Source organism: Chanodichthys erythropterus, chromosome 15 (assembly GCF_024489055.1).
Source record: "Chanodichthys erythropterus isolate Z2021 chromosome 15, ASM2448905v1, whole genome shotgun sequence".
Taxonomy (NCBI): Eukaryota; Metazoa; Chordata; class Actinopteri; order Cypriniformes; family Xenocyprididae; genus Chanodichthys; species Chanodichthys erythropterus.
The window spans coordinates 19,037,096-19,054,722 of record NC_090235.1 but is presented as its reverse complement, the minus strand read 5'-3'; the positions used below and the strand labels follow the sequence as shown (position 1 = coordinate 19,054,722).

The 17,627-nt window shown below is 35.6% G+C and overlaps 1 protein-coding gene across 1 annotated transcript; it reads left to right on the top strand.

The window, feature by feature from the left end:
* Positions 1-1,626: 1,626 nt before the first annotated feature.
* cap1 (CAP, adenylate cyclase-associated protein 1 (yeast)) lies at positions 1,627-17,271 on the top strand. The gene is made up of 13 exons (XM_067361326.1): positions 1,627-1,784; positions 6,870-6,977; positions 8,670-8,770; positions 8,861-8,938; positions 9,466-9,609; positions 10,814-10,899; positions 10,991-11,096; positions 11,173-11,347; positions 12,457-12,626; positions 12,835-12,958; positions 13,258-13,340; positions 14,257-14,400; positions 16,113-17,271. The coding sequence occupies exons 2-13, from the start codon at positions 6,872-6,874 to the stop codon at positions 16,194-16,196; spliced, it is 1,401 nt and encodes a 466-aa protein (XP_067217427.1). The 5' UTR covers positions 1,627-1,784; positions 6,870-6,871; the 3' UTR covers positions 16,197-17,271.
* The last annotated feature ends 356 nt before the right edge of the window (positions 17,272-17,627 follow it).

The window sequence follows — 17,627 nt, the reverse complement described above, 5'->3', positions numbered from 1 at the left end:
ATTTAATTAAAAATACAGTAAAAACAGTAATATTGTGAAATATTATTACAATTTAAAATAACTGTTTTCTATTTGAAAATATTTCACAAAGTAATTGATTCCTGTAATGCAAAGCTGAATTTTCAGCATCATTACTCCAGTCTTCAGTGTCACATGATCCTTCAGAAATCATTCTAATATGCTGATCTGCTGCTCAAGAAACATTTAATGTGTACAATTGTACAAAATATTTGTGTACAATATTTTTTTTTCAGGATTCTTTGATGAATAGAAAGTTCAAAAGAACAGTGTTTATTTGAAATCTAATCTTTTGTAACATTATAAATGTCTTTACTGACACTTTTGATTGATTTAATGCATCCTTGCTGAATAAAAGTATTCATTTCTTTAATTTCTTTAAAAAAAAAAAAAAATTCTTCCTGACCCCAAACTTTTGAACGGTAGTGTATAATGCTACAGAAGCTTTGTATTTCAGATAAATGCTGTTCTTTTGAACTTTCTATTCATCAAGGAATCCTGAAAAAAAGGTACACAACTGTTTTCAACATTGAAAATAATCATAAATGTTTATTGAGCAGCAGATCATCATATTAGAATGATTTCTGAAGGATCATGTGACACTGAAGACTGGAGTAATGATGCTGAAAATTCAGCTTTGCATGACAGGAATACATTACTTTGTCAAATATATTTAAATAGTACACAGTTATTTTAAATTGTAATAATATTTCACAATATTACTGTTTTCTACTGTATTTTTAATTAAATAAATGTAGCCTTGATGAGCAGACGAAACTTCTTTATAAAACATTAAAAATCTTAGTGGTTCTAAACTTTTGGACTGTACTGTAAATCACGTTTACTGCTTCTAGTGGAGCATAAACTCATCTGAGACCAAATTAGATTCAATATGCCTATATTTTTGTTTTTTATTATTATTTTAGTGAACGAACACCTAATTTCGATAATTGTTTTGGTCTAAAATTGATTTTAAAGAAGTGTGGTTATTTACTGACAGAATTTTTTTTTGTGAGATGAACTATTTATTTTGTTGTACATGAGAAAAATAAGGTACACTGTATTTTAGGGTCTCTTGTTTGTAATTAATATGCATACATGTACTTACTATAGTAAAAATCTAACATGCATAACAAGGACACTGTAAAATAGAGTTACAAAAACATGTGCTATAATTTGGTTTTGAAGCACACAGAGCCATCTTTTTTAAGTCAGTGAAAGCAGGCGCTTATTAATTCCATGCACTGTTTGGACAGATCAAAATTGTGACATCCACACTTCCTGTTTGGGCAAGAAAGATCCGGACTGAATCTCAATTTTCTCTTCCCCTCCAGCTCCACAAATAATTTTGGCCAAGACTTCAAAGCTGCCAGAGATCAATAGGAAAAACTAAGAAAATAAGCACTTTCATTATTACATAATTATGCAACATTGCAAACTGAGGGAATTCCTTTAATTAATATTACATCTAATCACCTATAGTGACTGAAATCAATAAACAAACATATTAGAACTCAGTCTTGAGTCTTCCTGTTCCTGTTTGACTCTTTTCAACACTTTATCATCACACTCGTTCTCTCTCTCTCCTTTGTCCTTATAAGGAAGTGGAGCTGTTGGTGGAGTTAGGGCGGAAACGGCGCGCGGTGACAGCTGGGAACTTCAACACGCTCATACAGGAAGACAACGCAGACGGGAAGCCCGTAACACACCCATTCAACATCAAAGACTAAAGCCAGGACCACTGTAACATTTCTCCGACGATAACGGTAAGGAGAAAATGCCGAATCCGTTGTCCAAATGATGGATATCTGTGTTAAGCGACTTGCCGGCGGAAATCTGTTCTGGACACAGCGCGCGCCGCTGCGCAAATCATGACAACTGAAACGGGCATCGCTCGCGCATAATAATACTGCTAAAAGCGATATATCTTCACAGTGGCATTAGGCCTTGTAAATAAAACGCGTTTTATCATACATTTGCATGTGTGCAGATTTCTTAACAGCAGTCTCAATGCGACGGTTGGAAAAGTTCCTGATCTTGCAGAGCTCAGTGATGGGCGACTCACCTCTGCGAATCGGTTCTTTCGAACAGTACCGGTTCCAAAACAACTCAGTGATTCGTTTGCGTCATTACGTCGATGTTTTAAAGGGTTTGTTCACACAAAAATTAAAATAATGTAAATTATTTCTCACCCTCAAGCCGTTTCACACCCGTAAGACCTTCGGAACACAATTTAAGATATTTTTGTTGAAATCTGATGACTCAGTGAGGCCTGCATAGGGAGCAATTTCCTCTCTTAAGATGCATTAATATACTAAAAACATATTTAAATCAGTTCATGTGAGTACAGTGGTTCAATATTAATATTATAAAGTGACAAGAATATTTTTTTGTGCACCAAAATAACGACTTATACAGTGATGTCCGATTTCAAAACACTGCTTCATGAAGCTTCAGAGCGTTATGAATCTTTTGTGTCGAACCAGCGACAAAGTCACGTGATTTCAGCAGTTTGACAAGCGATTCGAATCATGATTCGACACAAAAGATTCATAATTCTCCGAAGCTTAATGAAGCAGTGTTTTGAAATCGGCCATCACTATACAAGTTATTTTTTTAGCGCACCAAAAATATCCTCGTCACTTTATAATATTAATATTGAACCACTGTGCTCGCATGAACGGATTTAAATATGTTTTTAGTACATTAATGGATCTTGAGAGCGGAATTGTCATTGCTGGCTATGAAGGCCTCACTGAGCCATCGAATTTCAACAAAAATATCTTAAATTGTGTTCTGAAGATGAATGAAGGTCTTACGGGTGTGGAACGGCATGAGGGTGAGTAATAAATGACAGAATTTTCATTTGAGTGAACTAACCCTTTAATAAAAACACTTTTCGTATGTGTGCTTAAACGGTCATAATTATATATTTATTATAATAATATATCATAATAAAATATATATATATATATTAAACACTACACATTTTGTTTGTAGCATTTATAGTATTCGGCTGCATCAAGTAAAATCCTTGTTGGTGAGTTGATTAGATTAGAAAACCGTTTGGCCGATTCAGTTCAATTAATAAATTGTTCAGAACAGTCTTGTGAATCGATTCAACTGATTCACCGAAAAGCTCCGACTCAAAAGAACACCGAATATCGCTACAGCGCAAATGAAGGAAGTCGGGCGGGTGTAAAGTGCAGGAAATCTGAACACAAGCTCGTTGCGACTCTCGATCGCTAAATTGTTTCCTTCTTCATATTATTTGTTCATACTATAAACAATCGCTCAGTATTGTCTGACTGATCGCGCGACCGTGTTTTCCCGGCTGGCCTGATTATTCAGTCAAATCACATCACATCAAATCTCTTGGCTTGCCTCTTGCAATCCTGTGAATGCTAGTCAAGAAACCCAGTATACTATTGGTCGTGTCGAGTGTGTGCATGTTTAATGAATGTGGCACATCTCATCCTGCGCTGTGCTGAGAATGGATGTGATCTGGCCTAGTTTTACTAGTCCTGAAGCATAAATGACCTGTTTTTGTCCAGAAGAGCAGCTTGCACTCATAAGCTTGACGTTTCAGGCTTTCCTTTGAATCTGCTGTAGTTTTCTTATCTTGTTTTGATAATGTTTACCTTTAGGGTGTTACCTGTGATGTAATGATTCTGACTTGAAGCACAGAAACTATTGCTTTGTGTCTTAAACATTATTATAAGCTGGGTTTGAAATTAAAGGGACAGTTCACCCAAAATTTACTCACCCTCAAGTTGTTCTGAATTTCTTTCTTCTGCTGAACACAAAAGAAGATATTTAGAAGAATGTTTTGTTATCAAATGAGAAATAAATAAAAAAAATACTATGGAAGTCAATGGGATCCATCAACCCATATTCTTTGTAATATCTTTCTTTGTGTTGAGGGTGAGTATATGATGACAGTTTTCATTTTTTGGGGATTTTTTTTTAAACTCAATGATTCAAAATCAGATTTAATAATAAATATACTTATATCTAAGCAGTAATTTTGATAATCTGGTTTATTTTTGGCATTCATTGTTCTGATTTTGAAAGGCCGATAACATAAATTTAGTAGCCAGATTGCCTGGTGAGTGTAAAAGTTAATTTCACACCCTTCAATTTAATCTCTAGATCATTTCCTACATCTGTAGGTGGCAGTTTCTGCAATAATCAGTCTGGTTTTTAGGGAGGAGAACCTAGGAATTTGTCTGAAATTGTTTATGTGAGGCAAAGCAATTTGACTACTCTGATTTGAATGAATATTTTCTTACAATGTGGAGGAAAAATGAAAATTTGACTCTAGTTTGACTTCAGTCTGCTCATTGACTTCTGCCAGAATCGCTATCTTTATTCTATGTGGCAAAAGTTGAAATTATGCACAGTTTAATTTGCTCATGTGCTTTATTTCCTTAGGTGAATGTGCTTCTGAATTTAGTCCTGTGTGATTAAATGTTTTGTTCATTCCACTTGCCTGAAAACAGGCACAGCTGGTTGTGGCCACAGAGGAATCTGTTGCTGTTGTTATTATTATAAGAATAATGTTGACTCAAACTTTACTTTTTCAAATTGTATTCTCCAAACTAGTGCCATTTAATGTATCAGACTTGTTCAATGTTAATAGTTTATTAATTCTGCAGTTGTAATGCAGTCTTGGGAAATTTGTGATTCCTGAAGGAGTTACAAATAAGTGGGGTTTTCCCTCAGGAATTGGTGCAGGGTCTCATTAGAAGTAGGCTCATATTATGGATACCTGTGCATTTCCCAGAAGAGCCATTCAGGTGAAATGAGTCAGTGAGCCAGATTTGTGTATCAGGTTTCTGTTATGTAATGTATGTGCATGTGAAGGGGCAGTAAAAAAAGGACTTGCCCTTTGAAAGTTGCCCCTAATAGGCAAACAAGATCCACTTCCTCCTTTTTTTTGGTCTTGAGAGGTTTGGCACGTATTTTTTTCTTTAATTGCAGATTTTTTTCCTCCGGTTGCATTTTTGTGGGACAGCATGTTATGGCACGTCCTGCATTCTCTCCAGGCTCGGCACATCCTTGTTTTCCATGCGTTCACTTTTTATGTTGCTCTTTTTATTGATTTTACCATAAATGAGAGAGAGTTGCAGAATAAATATAATGCAGAAGTTAGAATACAAGAATACACTTAAACATTTGCATAAAATAAAAATTCACCATATTTTCTAAATGCATGTTGTTGATCTCATTGTGAGCAATTCATCCGTGCATGTTTACATGAGTTTTGTACTGTCATACATACGAATAATTGCAATAAACCATTTAATTTTAATAATGGTTTTTGTTCATGTCACTTACAATGTAAGCCTAATGTTATTTTTTTTTTATAACTTGAAATTGAATATAATATAATAGGCCCACATTATTTAATGCTGTGAAATATATTTTTTATATATAATTATAATTTTTATATATAATATAATATAATATAATGTAATGCAGTCTGATTAAACCCACAAACCTTCATTTTGTATGAAGGAAGACCTTTGACTGTTCTTGTGTACTTTACAACACCTTTTTTTATGTTTTATGTTTTTATGCTTATTTTTAAATTTGAGCTTGTTTTCTTCATCAAAAACGAACCTCGTTTCACCAAAATGTACGTCGCAATACATGAAGAAAGTATTCTTCACTACTTCTTAGGGGTGTAACGGTACACAAAACTCACGGTTCGGTACGTACCTCGGTTTTGAAGTCTAGGTTCGGTACAGTTTTCGCTACAGCAGGTGGAGAGAAAACTAAACATAAAATTGCTTTTTATTATTATTAAACAGAGGTTTACTGAACAAATTGTGTTTTTGTCTTTAAATATATTAAATTAAATTAAAAATAAAAGTTTAAGGATAAAAAAAAGATCTCCGCTAATGCTATAAACTATGTAGGGAGCCCTAACTTGAAAGAAGCCCAAACTATTAGCCTAAATTCAATTGCTTTATTTTTAGATAAAATAATCAACACTCAAATAACAAATTGTATGCAAACCTGTAAGCTGCACCTAAGGCAGTTTTTGCATCAACTTCTAAATGTTTTTACTCCAATTCGTTGTTGAAATATAATCATTTATACACAGTGGCTGTTATTTTAACATCAGATTTATTTAAACATACATTAAATAGCCTAATCAGGATATCACTAAAAGATTAAGTAAAATAATGAATATATTGGCTAATACAGTGCATATATTAAGCGAAAGAGTTCATTTTCTAACGAACTAACAAGCTGTGAACACTGAATGGCTTTTCTGAGGTAAATGCATCATGACATATTGTTGAATACGGACGCTTTCATTGATGTCTTTCCACCGTTGAAACACTGAATGAGCGATTACATGAGATATGACCGTTTCAGTAAGTTGTACTGAATCTTGCAACATACCTTCAGATGTTCTTTCATGTTTATTCTGTAACTAGTATTAAGGAGGAAGAGATGAACACATTCACTTGCGCTCCGCGCTCGCGCTGCCGGTTGAACTGAGGCGCCTGTACAGTGATCTGTCACCCCACATCAAAGCACGTCAAAATGGCATTTTCTGTTTAAACTTCATGATTTCTTGGACAGAATTTGAAGGATGATACTTTGTGTCTTATCGAAACGCAGAGCTTATTGCGGTTATTGGTGGTGAATATTGGTTGCAATGTAATGCTTCGGTACACATATGCACCGTACCGAAAGCCTTGTACCGAAACGGTTCGGTACAAATACGTGTACCGTTAGACCCCTACTACTTCTGCTTCATTGCAACTTTCATTCATACTGTGAATCGTTAAAAGCTTGTTTCTGTAATCATTGTTCTCCCTCTGTCTGAGCAGGAATGGCAGAGCTGGCGGGTCTAGTGCAGCGTTTGGAGGTGGCTGTGGGCCGTCTGGAGGCCATGTCCAGTTCTGGGGGAGGAGGCGGCTCTGCTGCTGGATCTGGAGGTAATAAGAACCTAATGTAAACCGGTTCTGTCCGAAGATAATTAGGGCTGTTTACCAAGTGCATTCTTGCAGTTCGAAATTTAAACTTAAAGGATTAGTTAACTTTCAAATAAAATTTTCCTGATAATTTACTCACCCCCATGTCATCCAAGATGTTCATGTCTTTCTTCAGTCGGAAAGAAATTAAGGTTTTTCTCCTTATAGCCTTATGATCAATGAACTCCACTGTTGAAGGTCAAAATGACAGTTTCAGTGCAGCTTCATAGAGCTTTAAATGATACCAGACGAGGAATAAGGGACTTATCTAGAGAAACCATCGGCATTTTCGAAAAAAATGTAAATGTATATGCTTTATATAAACAAATGATCGCCTTCCAAGTGGTTGCGCCAAAAGCACACTTTCGCATTCTTCAAAAAGTTTACGCTGTATGTCCTACGCCTTCCCTATTCTACTTATGGAGAAAATGGAACTGGCGGTGCGTTCATTCCGTAAGTAGAATAGGGAAGGCATAGGACATACAGCATAAGCTTTTTGAAGAATACGGAAATGCGGTTTTGCCGGAAGCACTTGGAAGGCGATTATTTGTTTATATAAAGCATTTACATATAAATTTTTTTCGAAAATGACCGATCGTTTCTCTAGATAAGACCCTTATTCCTCGTCTGGTATCGTTTAAAGCTCTTTGAAGCTGCACTGAAACTGACATTTTGACCTTCAACCGTTTGGGCTCCATTGAAGTCCACTATAAGGAGAATAATCCTGGAATTTCATCAAAAACCTTAAATTCTTTTCAACTGAAGAAAGAAAGACATGAACATCTTGGATGACATGGGGGTGAGTAAATTATCAGGAAATTTATTTGAAAGTGAACTAATCCTTTAAGTATTAAAATTGGCTGCATAAATTGTCTTGATCACCTCAAGACATGCTACTCGTTGAAGGTGGATGTATTATTACTTTTTCTAACGGTATGAACAATGGGCTAAAAAGCCAATAAACTAGCATTTAAAAGAACCCAGAATATCCTAAAGACTATAGGTGGACTTTCTCTTGGGTTAGGCCTGTAAGGTACCATCTAAGCAACTCCATTGTAAAGCCTCGGATGGACGGTGTTTTCCACATTCTGAAAGATTATGTACCACCAAGATGTAATGTTTGTCAGATTCCTCTGTCTATAAAGCGTATTTTGTTGGAATGTACTGCTTTAAATGTCGCAAGGTTTTTACACTGAAAGTTCTCTAATGGATGTTTTCAAAAATGTTTTCACCAGGGACAATCTTAAATTTATCAAATATTGAAATGAAAAATCTTATATAATGTTATAATCATGTGAGTTGTTGTTTTTCATTATTACTGTACTACTATTTGTTTCTTTTAAAATACATTGTTCTTTCCATGTAAATAAATAGCCATAGATACTGGTATGGAAATAAAACCAATAAACAAACAAAGTAGTATACACCTTGGCCGTGAGTGTGGAAAGATGCATTCTATTTATGCTAGTGGACTTTTAAGTGCTGTTGTACATGCATCGCCCACACAGACACAAGAAGTATGGCCAGAGTATACTTTGGGCTTAAGTGAAACTCAACCATTGTGAGAATGGACTTGTTGCTTGCTGAAAATGTTGTATTGTGTCTGGTTAGAAGAACATGGTGTAATTCTGCTCATTTTTTTTATCTTCTCTTCAGTGGTGTCGGCGTATGTTGAAGCCTATGACAGTTTGATCTCTGGCCCTGTGGCTCAGTACGCCGCCCTGAGTCAGAAGATTGGGGGAGACGTTCAGAAGCATGTATGTAATTCAGCACGGTCATCATAGTCCCTGAACACACATTGATAAAGAGTCTATTCAGTCTTCCTTATCCTTTGTTCTGTGTCGTAGGCTGAGATGATGAAGCAGGCCTTTACCTGTCAAAGACAGCTTCTGGTCACTGCCTCCTGCTCTCAGAAACCTTCTGATGTAAGTATTATGTTCAATTTGAAAGTAAGACATTGTATGCGTTTGAAAGTCTCTCAACAAGACTAATCAAAATACATTAAAAACATATTATTTGAATATATATGTCATTTATTCCTGTGATGCAAAGCTGAATTTTCAGCTTCATTACTCCAGTCTTCAGTGTCACATGATCCTTCAGAAATCATTATAATATGATGATTTGATGCTCAAACACATTTCTGATTATTATCAATGTTAAAAACAGTTGCGCTGCTTCATGTTTTTGTTGAAACTGTGAAACATTTTAAGGAGGTGAATAAAGAAAGTGAAAAGTACAGCTTTTATTTACACAATAAATGTCTTTACTGTCACTTTTGATTAATTTAATGTGCATCCTTGCTGAATGAACATTAATTTCTTTAAAAGAAAGAAAATCTTGCTGAAGCCAAACTTTTGAACAGTAGTGTATCTTTCATACCGACATTGTACTATTTTTGTAACATTTTTCTCATGTCATCTGTCTGTTCATCTTCACCTCTGTGATATAGTCCGCCCTGACCTCTCTGCTGGCCCCCGTGTCTAAAGTGATCGAGGAGGTGCAGGCGTTCCGAGAGAAGAATCGCTCCTCTCCTCTCTTCAACCACCTCTCTGCGGTCAGCGAGAGTGTTCCCGCCCTCGGCTGGGTTGCCATGGTAAGGCAAAGGGCAGAGTCTGTGTTGACTCAGTTATGGGAAATCTATACTTAGACAGTGTACATTAACAAATCAATTTCCTCCTGAAGTGTGAGCATTTCCTGCTGAGATTATATTTACAAATATCTAGGTTAGGCTGGCATACTTTGCATATCTTTGCTGTTAGGTGGAAACCTTGTATGTCCAAAACATGGATTTTTACCAAAATCAAGCTCAAATACAGGTTTTTGACCAGCGAATGTCAGACATGTGTGTCTTGTCCGTGCAGCCGCATCTGAGGCAGGAAGTGCGTCACATTGTATTTTCATAAACTTACAGGTTATAATCGTAGCTATATGGGCGCACATTTTTTTCTGTCATTTGGCCAAAATCTCATGTTATAAATGATGAAGTGCTTCATACAGGCTGTTTTAAGACCGTATTGGATGTGACACTATATGCATAACCTGATATTGCAGAGTTCAACATGTTCCTGGGTCAACATTTTTGTTGATCCTGGAACAACATTTAAATCCACCAATCAGATTTGAGGGACAAGTTTACAGATTATGTCAAGTTTAGGCTTAAAATCATGAATTGGTGCTTCTACATCAGTGTTATTCATCGACAACTTTTGGGTAGGTTTAGGGGTAGGAATAGGGTTAAGACTAGAATGTTGTTCCAGGATCAACAAAATATGTTGACCCAGGAACGCATCTAACTCAAGCAGTGTTTTCTTTACTCTAGAAACACTATATATAGTGTCGCACATCCTGTTTGCAATGCAATTATGCAAGAGTAAATAAAAGTAGAGACGCTCCAATATGTTTGCAGCATTTCATTCATGATAAAGGTGGGAGGAGTTATGAGGTTTGACTGACAGTTTGAGGATCTAATGAGGTTTAGATATAAGCTTTTTTTTTTTTTCTTTTTTTTTTACAATATTTTTGTTTGGTTAAATATTTGCAAACCCCACAGACAGATGAAAAAGGGTGACCAATGATATGACACCAAAAAATAAGATGAAATGTGGAGATATGAGGTTTCTGTCTGTTTTTTGTCATGTATATAGTGGGATCAAAGTTATTTAAAATGAAATGTTATGATGAAAAATAAATGGGAAATATTTATGATATGCTCCTTCTATGTCACTAGTTGAATGCAAGCAAATTTGCAACACTGAAAATATTTTTTAATTAATTTCTTTTCTTTGTATATGTTTTAGGCCCCAAAGCCAGGCCCCTTTGTGAAGGACATGCAGGACGCAGCCATGTTTTACACAAACCGTGTGCTCAAGGATTACAAGGAGAAGTATGTGTCTGTCTGTGATGTGAAGAAACTTGTACAGAAGCAAAATGGCATATTGCTCATTTTCCCATCTGCTTAATTGTCTTATTTTTAGAGATAAGACACATGTGGACTGGGTCAATGCCTATGTGTCCATTTGGACTGAGCTGCAGGCGTACATCAAGCAGCACCACACCACCGGACTGAGCTGGAGCAAGACTGTGAGTCTCATTCTCGTGTGTTTGGTTTGTCCCACGTGGTTCAGAATATAAAGTTTAATTGTTTTTTGTTTTACAGGGCCCGGTTGCTTCGGCCTCTGGAGGCGCCCCCTGCAGAGGAGCTCCAGCTCCGCCTCCCCCCGGCCCCCCTCCACCCCCCATGGATCTTGACAAGTCTTCAGGTGGAGACTCTGCCCCAGTCACTCGCAATGCTCTCTTCGCCTCAATCAACAAGGGAGCTGATATTACTAAAGGTATCACATGGATCCCTAACTTACTATGGTACTACAAAAGGATGAAAATCGGCTCAAAATGTGGTTGGTAGAGCCATTCAGCTCTTTTATTGCTTTTTAAATGATGAAAGGATTATTGCTAAAACATTAAACAGTCCTTTTGACTGATTGGAAATGATGACTGTATGCGCTGTAATGGGAGCATCAGTGTATATAAAGGTCATTGCAGACTTCACCGCAGAAAGGGCAAAGTTATAATACGGTTCTTTGCCCCTCACTTGTTCACATCTATGAGGCTCTACAGTGTCCCATTTGTCACTTATTAATAATTTATTTGATAACTCTTTACAATAAGGTTTTATTTGTAAACATTAGTTTACTATATTAGTGAACTGACAATTCTACAGCATTTATTAAACTTAACTAATGTTCATCTCAACATTTGCTAATACATTAAGATCAAAGTAAAGTGTTAACATTTATAGTATTATCATTATTAAGTGTTATTTTAGTATCATTATTTAGTATTAGTGTTATTTTATATAAAGGTTTTAGTTTTTGTCTTTTTTGTTGTTTTTTTTTTTTTTTTTTTTTTGTGTGTGTGTGTGTCTGTATAGTTTTTATTTCAGTTGTAGTTATTTTATTACAAACTAAATTAAAATAAGAAATCTTTCCCTGACATCTAGCTGAAATAAAGTGTTTTTTTTGTGTTTTACGTTTAATTTGTTTCAGTTAAATTGTATTTTATTTCAAGTGATGGGTTTTTTATGGTTTTAGTTTAACTATAATAACCCTGATTACCAATACTAATTAACAACACAAATGTCCCTTGTTTGTCCAGCTTATCAGTTGTTTGTACATGAAAATGGCTGAACTAAGAGGATAAAAAGACAAATGAAGACTGAAAACCAAAAAGCGCATTAATAATAATAATAATAATAATGATAATAATAATAATGATAATGATAATGATAATGATAATGATAATAATAATAATAATAATAATAATAATAATAATAATAGTAATAATGCTAAATAAAAAAACAATTATGGGTGTATGTTTTATAGGTGTCAGGAATTTATTGAAGCTTTGTCTTTTAATATTCCTATGTCTTTTAACTCTCTGTAAGGACTGAAACATGTGTCTGATGACCAGAAGACCCACAAGAACCCTGCACTCAAAGCCCAAAAAGGTCCTTTGCCTTCTGCTAAACCCTCGGCTGCTCGGCCCACAGCAGCTGCCAGCCCGGCCCGCACTCTTCCCCCAGTGCTGGAGCTTGACGGCAAGAAATGGAAAGTGGTGAGTGAGTCACTATGCCTGTTATAGTCTGTGTATACAGCTGAAATTATTTTTGGAAATGCCATTTTGAAAGGTATTTTCCATCTCAGCTGTGTTTATACATGCCAATAAAAAAAAGATACTAAAAAAAGATGTGATGTTTTAGTATTGACATGAAACTGTTTGGCCAGTTTATATACTGATCCTCTCTTTGGCTTTTTCCCTACAGGAAAATCAGGAAGGTGCCCAAGGCCTTGTGATCAGTGACACAGAACTGAAACAGGTGGTTTATGCCTTTAAGTGTAACAACAGCACTTTACAAGTGAAGGGGAAGATCAACTCCATTACTGTAGGTCTGTACACACTACCAGCAGTTCCTCCATTGTTCACATTGTAACATTTTACAATTTGTTGACATTAGTTAATCCATTAACTACCAATAAATGGAATGTTTGTTCATGTTAGTTCACAGTGCATTAACTCATGTTAAAACAAAACTTTTGCTTTAAAAAAAAAATGTATTGGTAAATGTTAAGGTTAAGTTTAACTAAGATTAGTAACTGCTTTAGAACTAATGTTCACTTTTAGTTTATTGACAAATAAAGAAAATGCAGAATGTGTAGATATAAGTTTGTTGTTGTTGTCTTTGCAGATAACTGTAAGAAAATGGGTCTTGTCTTTGACGATGTTGTGGGTATTGTTGAGGTGATCAACTGCAGGGATGTAAAGATCCAGGTGTGTATGTTTGTGCTTTATTACTCTCCTCACTGTAGATGTACTTGCATGCAGAGTGTGTTTTTAAAGTATTAAAATTTCTTAGATTTCTTTATTTCATTTGAAATTTGATTTTTTTTTTTTTTTAAATGCGTAAATAATTATTTAGGTAAATGTTTTCATTTTTCAACATTTTATATATATATATATATATATATAATATATAATATATATATATGTAGGTAAATAAAGCCTGTTAATATTTATTAATATACTGATACAGATGAATAAATGTTACCTCCCTTGAACTAGTTTAGTAAAAATAATTTAAAGTTTGAAAAAGAGCATAATATGGCCTCTTTTCTTTTTTGAGCTCTACTAAAATAGGTTTTAATGCATGAACGTACAAAAAAACCCACATTATTTTTTCCATATTGTTGCAGCTCCTCTCTTCCCAGTCTGTCAGTAATGCTCTGTTTAGTTCCTGTCTCTATGAAGCCCCTCCTCCTGAAGAGCACAATGCGCTCTGATTGGTCAGCTGGAGGAGTGTGTTGTGATTAGACAACCGCTTTGAGTGTGTTTGGGAAATGTCACACCATAACCGCCAGTTTCAACACACTGCTAACTAACTCAACCAGGCCCCGCCCCTTTATTTTGCATATGTCTTGGGCGGGAATTATTTAAATTAGGAATATTGTGACGTGTTTGTTCCCGGAAGAAAACTCAAGGCTACAATGGAGGCGTTTCAGGGAGTTCAGTGTACACTGATATAGAGAATAACTTAAAAAATATTTTATTTTAAAAGAAATTGAATGTAATTCCCTTAAACATCTTGATATCTTGTCATTAAAAGTAGCAGCATTGCCTGTTTTCTTTTCTTTACACTCGTGTTTTGCATCTGCTCTTTATTCTGAGTCATTGTTCTTTTGATTTCCAGGTTATGGGTAAAGTGCCAACCATCTCCATCAACAAGACAGATGGCTGCCATGTGTACCTGAGCAAAGACTCTCTGGCATGTGAAATCGTCAGCGCTAAGAGCTCAGAGATGAACGTGCTGGTGCCCAACAAAGATGGAGAATATGTAAGTGAAGAGATAAACTGTTAATGCATTATAAAGATTTATTAAGATTAGGGCTGTCAATTTTAGCGATTTTTTATTTTTTATTTTTTTTTTTTTTAATTTTTTTCTGTTTAATGCATTAAAAATATGCAGAATTTGTTTTTCCTGCATCATTTAGCTAGCGTTACAGTATATGATCATGCTCTCATTCGTTCAAGTGCTTTTAAACCATTCAAATGCGATAAGATGTAAAAAAGAATGCGATTTGGTACTTGTGAGCTGTTTGTGAAGCGGCTCTTTGTGAAATGCACAGACAGCGCACCATTTGAGTTCTCTTTCACAGTTTAAATGGACAAAACCACACAAAGGGCCAGATTTACTAACAGCTTGTGCCAGCGCAAACCCTCTTTTGGCGTTAAACTACTGTCGGGTAGACACGCAGTGCAAAATTAGCACAGAAAAAGGCATGAACTAAGTTGTTTTTGTGGCTGACCTTATTGCATATGCATTTGTAGGAGTTTTCCTTTCAGTTGCAAAATGTATGAGAGGAGAGTATTTAAATTAATCACTCTACGCAAATTACTAATGTTTGAGCTAGTCAATTTACTGGTATTTGCACCATTATTTAATGCCCAAAAAGCATGTCTTAACCCATTTCACTCATATTAATTTCTTTGGAGGAAGACGTTATCCGTACATTATCTATAACAAGTTGTGCCTGTGTCGACCCGCACCCGAAGAGCATCAGCTCTGCTTATTTGCGACCCAACGCTAATTTGCGCTGCTCTTGTTAGATTACGTTGGTCATTATGTAAATTATTTGACTGCGTCTGTTCTTTAATTTCACAAAAAGTGCCAATCCCAATTGCACGTTCACGCTAATTTTCCCCGTTTAGTAAATCTGGCCCAAAATTGTCAAAATTATGCTTGTTTGTTGGCGCCAATAGCCTAGTGGGCAGCATGTCAACACTTAGCGCAGTTGCGTTTCGAGCGACCCGAGTTCGAGTCCCGGCTCGTGGACCTTTCCCAATCCCTTCCCCCTTTCTATTTCCCAATTCACTTCCTGTCGACTAACTGTCCTCTATTATCTCAATAAAAAGGCAAAAATGCCCAAAAATAAATACAAATAAAAATTACGCCTGTTTTTGGAGAGTATCCTTGTGAGCAGTCTTAAACGAGTTAAAATCTTAAATGAGCATCAAAAGTTGGGAGAAAATCGGATGTGCGGCAGGACTTAAAGTGATAGCAGCCTAATAAACCTGCTGCAGTCGATCATTAAAGAAAAAAGAGAAAATCGCTCACTGCTCCTGACTGAATAACTTTTGTAGCTTTATGAAGGATTAATTTTTATCTAATTTATACAGTGACCATGCACTGTTATTGTACATTTGATTACTTCATATTTCCTACCTTAATATTACTGTTAGACCTACCTGAAAATCTTAAAGCATGGTTGCATGGATCAAAAACAATCAAGTAAAAATCTGAGCCAGTATTCTGAATCCTTACCATTGAGCCCTGCTATATTAAAGTCATGTTTAACTTAAATTAAAAATTGTTATATTGAAAATAAACCGTCTTTAGGTCATTTTTGCATTAATTTGGAGATTCAATGTAAAATTATTACAATATAAATTATTTTAAAATGTTAAGTGATTTAATCGTGATTTACAGAAAACTACTGCTTGGCGCATATAATAATGAGCGTTTTATGTTTTTCTCTTTCCGTCAAGACCGAGATCCCAGTCCCTGAACAGTTCAAAACCGTATGGGACGGCAGCAAGCTGGTCACCACAGCAACCGAGATTGCCGGATAAAGGACCAACCTGTGCAAGACCGCCCCCACTGCAGTGTCCTACCTGACTGACCAGTGAGCTTAAACTACAAAGTAGAATGGAATGCCAACCAGGTCAACTCTCCTATCAGCCAATCACAGTGGCAATCATATCTTCCTTCAGCTAGTGACATGACTGCTTGCTTAACAGAAGCACTTGCTCAGTCAACGGCAGGGCTCCATTCTCTTCTATTCCATTGATTTAAAACATTAGCACTTGAAATCAATTGCCAACAGTTGGGGTGTTTTCATGTTTTGTCTTTGTCTTGCAGCCATAATAACACGTGAATGGCCAACAAGAGAAATCAAGTCATTTTATCCTATTTGTGTTTTGTATTTTTCCATTCGCATTTTCTAGTCAGGGGGCAAGTACTGGGGGGGCCACAGCGTTTTCTGTTTAACATATGCAATTCAGATATGAAGCACACAAATGTCCCTCTTCCGACCACCAAGACAGAAATTTACTGTAACTTTTTTTTTTTTTTTTTTTTTTTCAAGGGATAATTAGAATGAAGATTTTTCAAATCTTAGAGGATGAATTGGCAACTTAAGCAACTTGCAGAATCATAGTTATATTTCCAATCGTGTCATTGAGAAACAATAGTTGCTTTAGGAATTATCTTTTCCCACTTCATTTTTTTTTTCATATTGTATTCCAGAGCACATGACACATTCCCTGTAATATAAATAAATGAACATTCCATGAAAGGTGTGGAAAGTGTTTTGATGTTTTTGGCACAAACTGGAGGCAGAAAAAGACACTCAGCCTAATGTTGGGATGCTCATGGTACTGTCTGTCTGATATCTGATGACTATCTGCTGTACAGATACTGGCTTTACATGAATTGTGTCCACCTCTTGTTCTCATCACATGCTTTAACTAGCTTAGACTTTAATTCCAACCTCTTAATCTTTACTTTCCTAATATTGAGGCCATGTGTGTGGAATTTCTTTTTTATCATTTTGTCTTTTTGCTCTGAGAAATAGTACTGGAGAACAAACATCATTAAAACTGTTGCAATAAATAACATCACTTTTTCCTGAGTCTTTGATGTGCTTTATTGAATGTACCTGGTAAGTTTTGATGCAAAAAAGGAAACTTCTTAAACATGTTTCCAGAAAGGTGATATTACGTCAAAGGAACAACTCCAAATTCAGCAAGGATGCTTTAAACTAATCAAAAGTGATATTAAGGACATGTTACAAAATTTTAAACAGAAAACAGTTTGCTAATCTTCTAACCCAACATCTGTATTAAAAAATGGGTACTACAAGTGGTAACTAAATACATTTAATCCAAAGATTGTTAAAAGGACATTTTAGTTCATATTCATGGTGTCTCAAAATAGCACAATTGAGTACTCAAGATGTTTTTAAGATTATCTTGAAGTACTGAAGAATTTTTTAGTTTATT